The 906-nt window shown below is 47.5% G+C and overlaps 1 protein-coding gene across 1 annotated transcript; it reads left to right on the top strand.

Moving 5' to 3' along the window:
- Positions 1-231: 231 nt before the first annotated feature.
- On the top strand, positions 232-762 carry Pmar_PMAR002542 (hypothetical protein; the record flags this gene model as incomplete). Its single annotated transcript, XM_002772645.1, has 1 exon — positions 232-762. A coding segment is annotated over one exon (531 nt), but the record flags the coding sequence as incomplete, so codon positions are not given.
- Positions 763-906: the final 144 nt, after the last annotated feature.

The raw sequence follows: 906 nt of genomic DNA, 5'->3' as shown, positions 1-906 counted from the left end.
TGGAATGACTATCCGATGGACGATGGAGAAGATGACCACGGAAGTCTCTCCGAGGAGGTAGGCAGTGAGGGGGAAGGCTCGGATTTGAGTCTGCGAGAGATCGACACTCTAGAGGACAGTGAATACTCGCCGCTACTGGAGCTCTCGGAGGAATTGGAAAATACAATCAGTGATTGTATCAATAATAAGAGGTATCTCTCGAATGGCGTGAGTGCGAAGCTGAGAGAGACAATGGGTCGCATCAAAAATCAGTATATGAAGCTCCTTGAAGAGAATCGGCTATTGCGTATAAAACTGGAGAAAGTAGCTCAGCAGAGCACAGATGGGAGATCCCCTATGACGTATAAGGATGCCCTCTACGCTAATCAGGGTCATCTAGGCCTTGGAACTGTGAAAGCTGGGAGAGTCCTCAAGCCTCCGAAGCAGAACCAAATCAAAACTTTGGTTATCAAACCGAATGACCTCCCACACGAAGAAGAACGCAGGAAGGAGTCACTCGCGCAGCTCAAGGACAGCATCGACAGAAAGCTATGTAATTTCAGGATAGACAGGATTGTCAGACGCAGGGACGATATCATTGTGAGAGCTCCCCTGAATCAAGTGGACATGACGACAGTTCTCGGGGAGTTGGGCAGTATCGACGGCATACAGGCGAGACCACAAAGTAGACTATCTCCCGAGGTTCTGATATACAAGGATGAATTTGTTGGAGAGAAAGAAGATTTAAAGGCCCAGGCAAAAAGCTTACAGAGGGAGTTAAATGTAGACGAATGGGTCTTCATGAGGACCACTAAGAAGTTCTTCATCATCAGGGTGCCCGCGGGCGATAGATCCTGTATGATAAGAGATGGGCTGTATGTGAGGAACATGAAACTGAAAGTGAAAGACCATTTAAGCCTCAATGTT

Source organism: Perkinsus marinus, assembly GCF_000006405.1.
Source record: "Perkinsus marinus ATCC 50983 genomic scaffold scf_1104296960586, whole genome shotgun sequence".
NCBI classification, from domain to species: domain Eukaryota; phylum Perkinsozoa; order Perkinsida; family Perkinsidae; genus Perkinsus; species Perkinsus marinus.
Note: the sequence above shows the minus strand (reverse complement) of the source record. Positions and strands in the feature narration are given on the sequence as shown.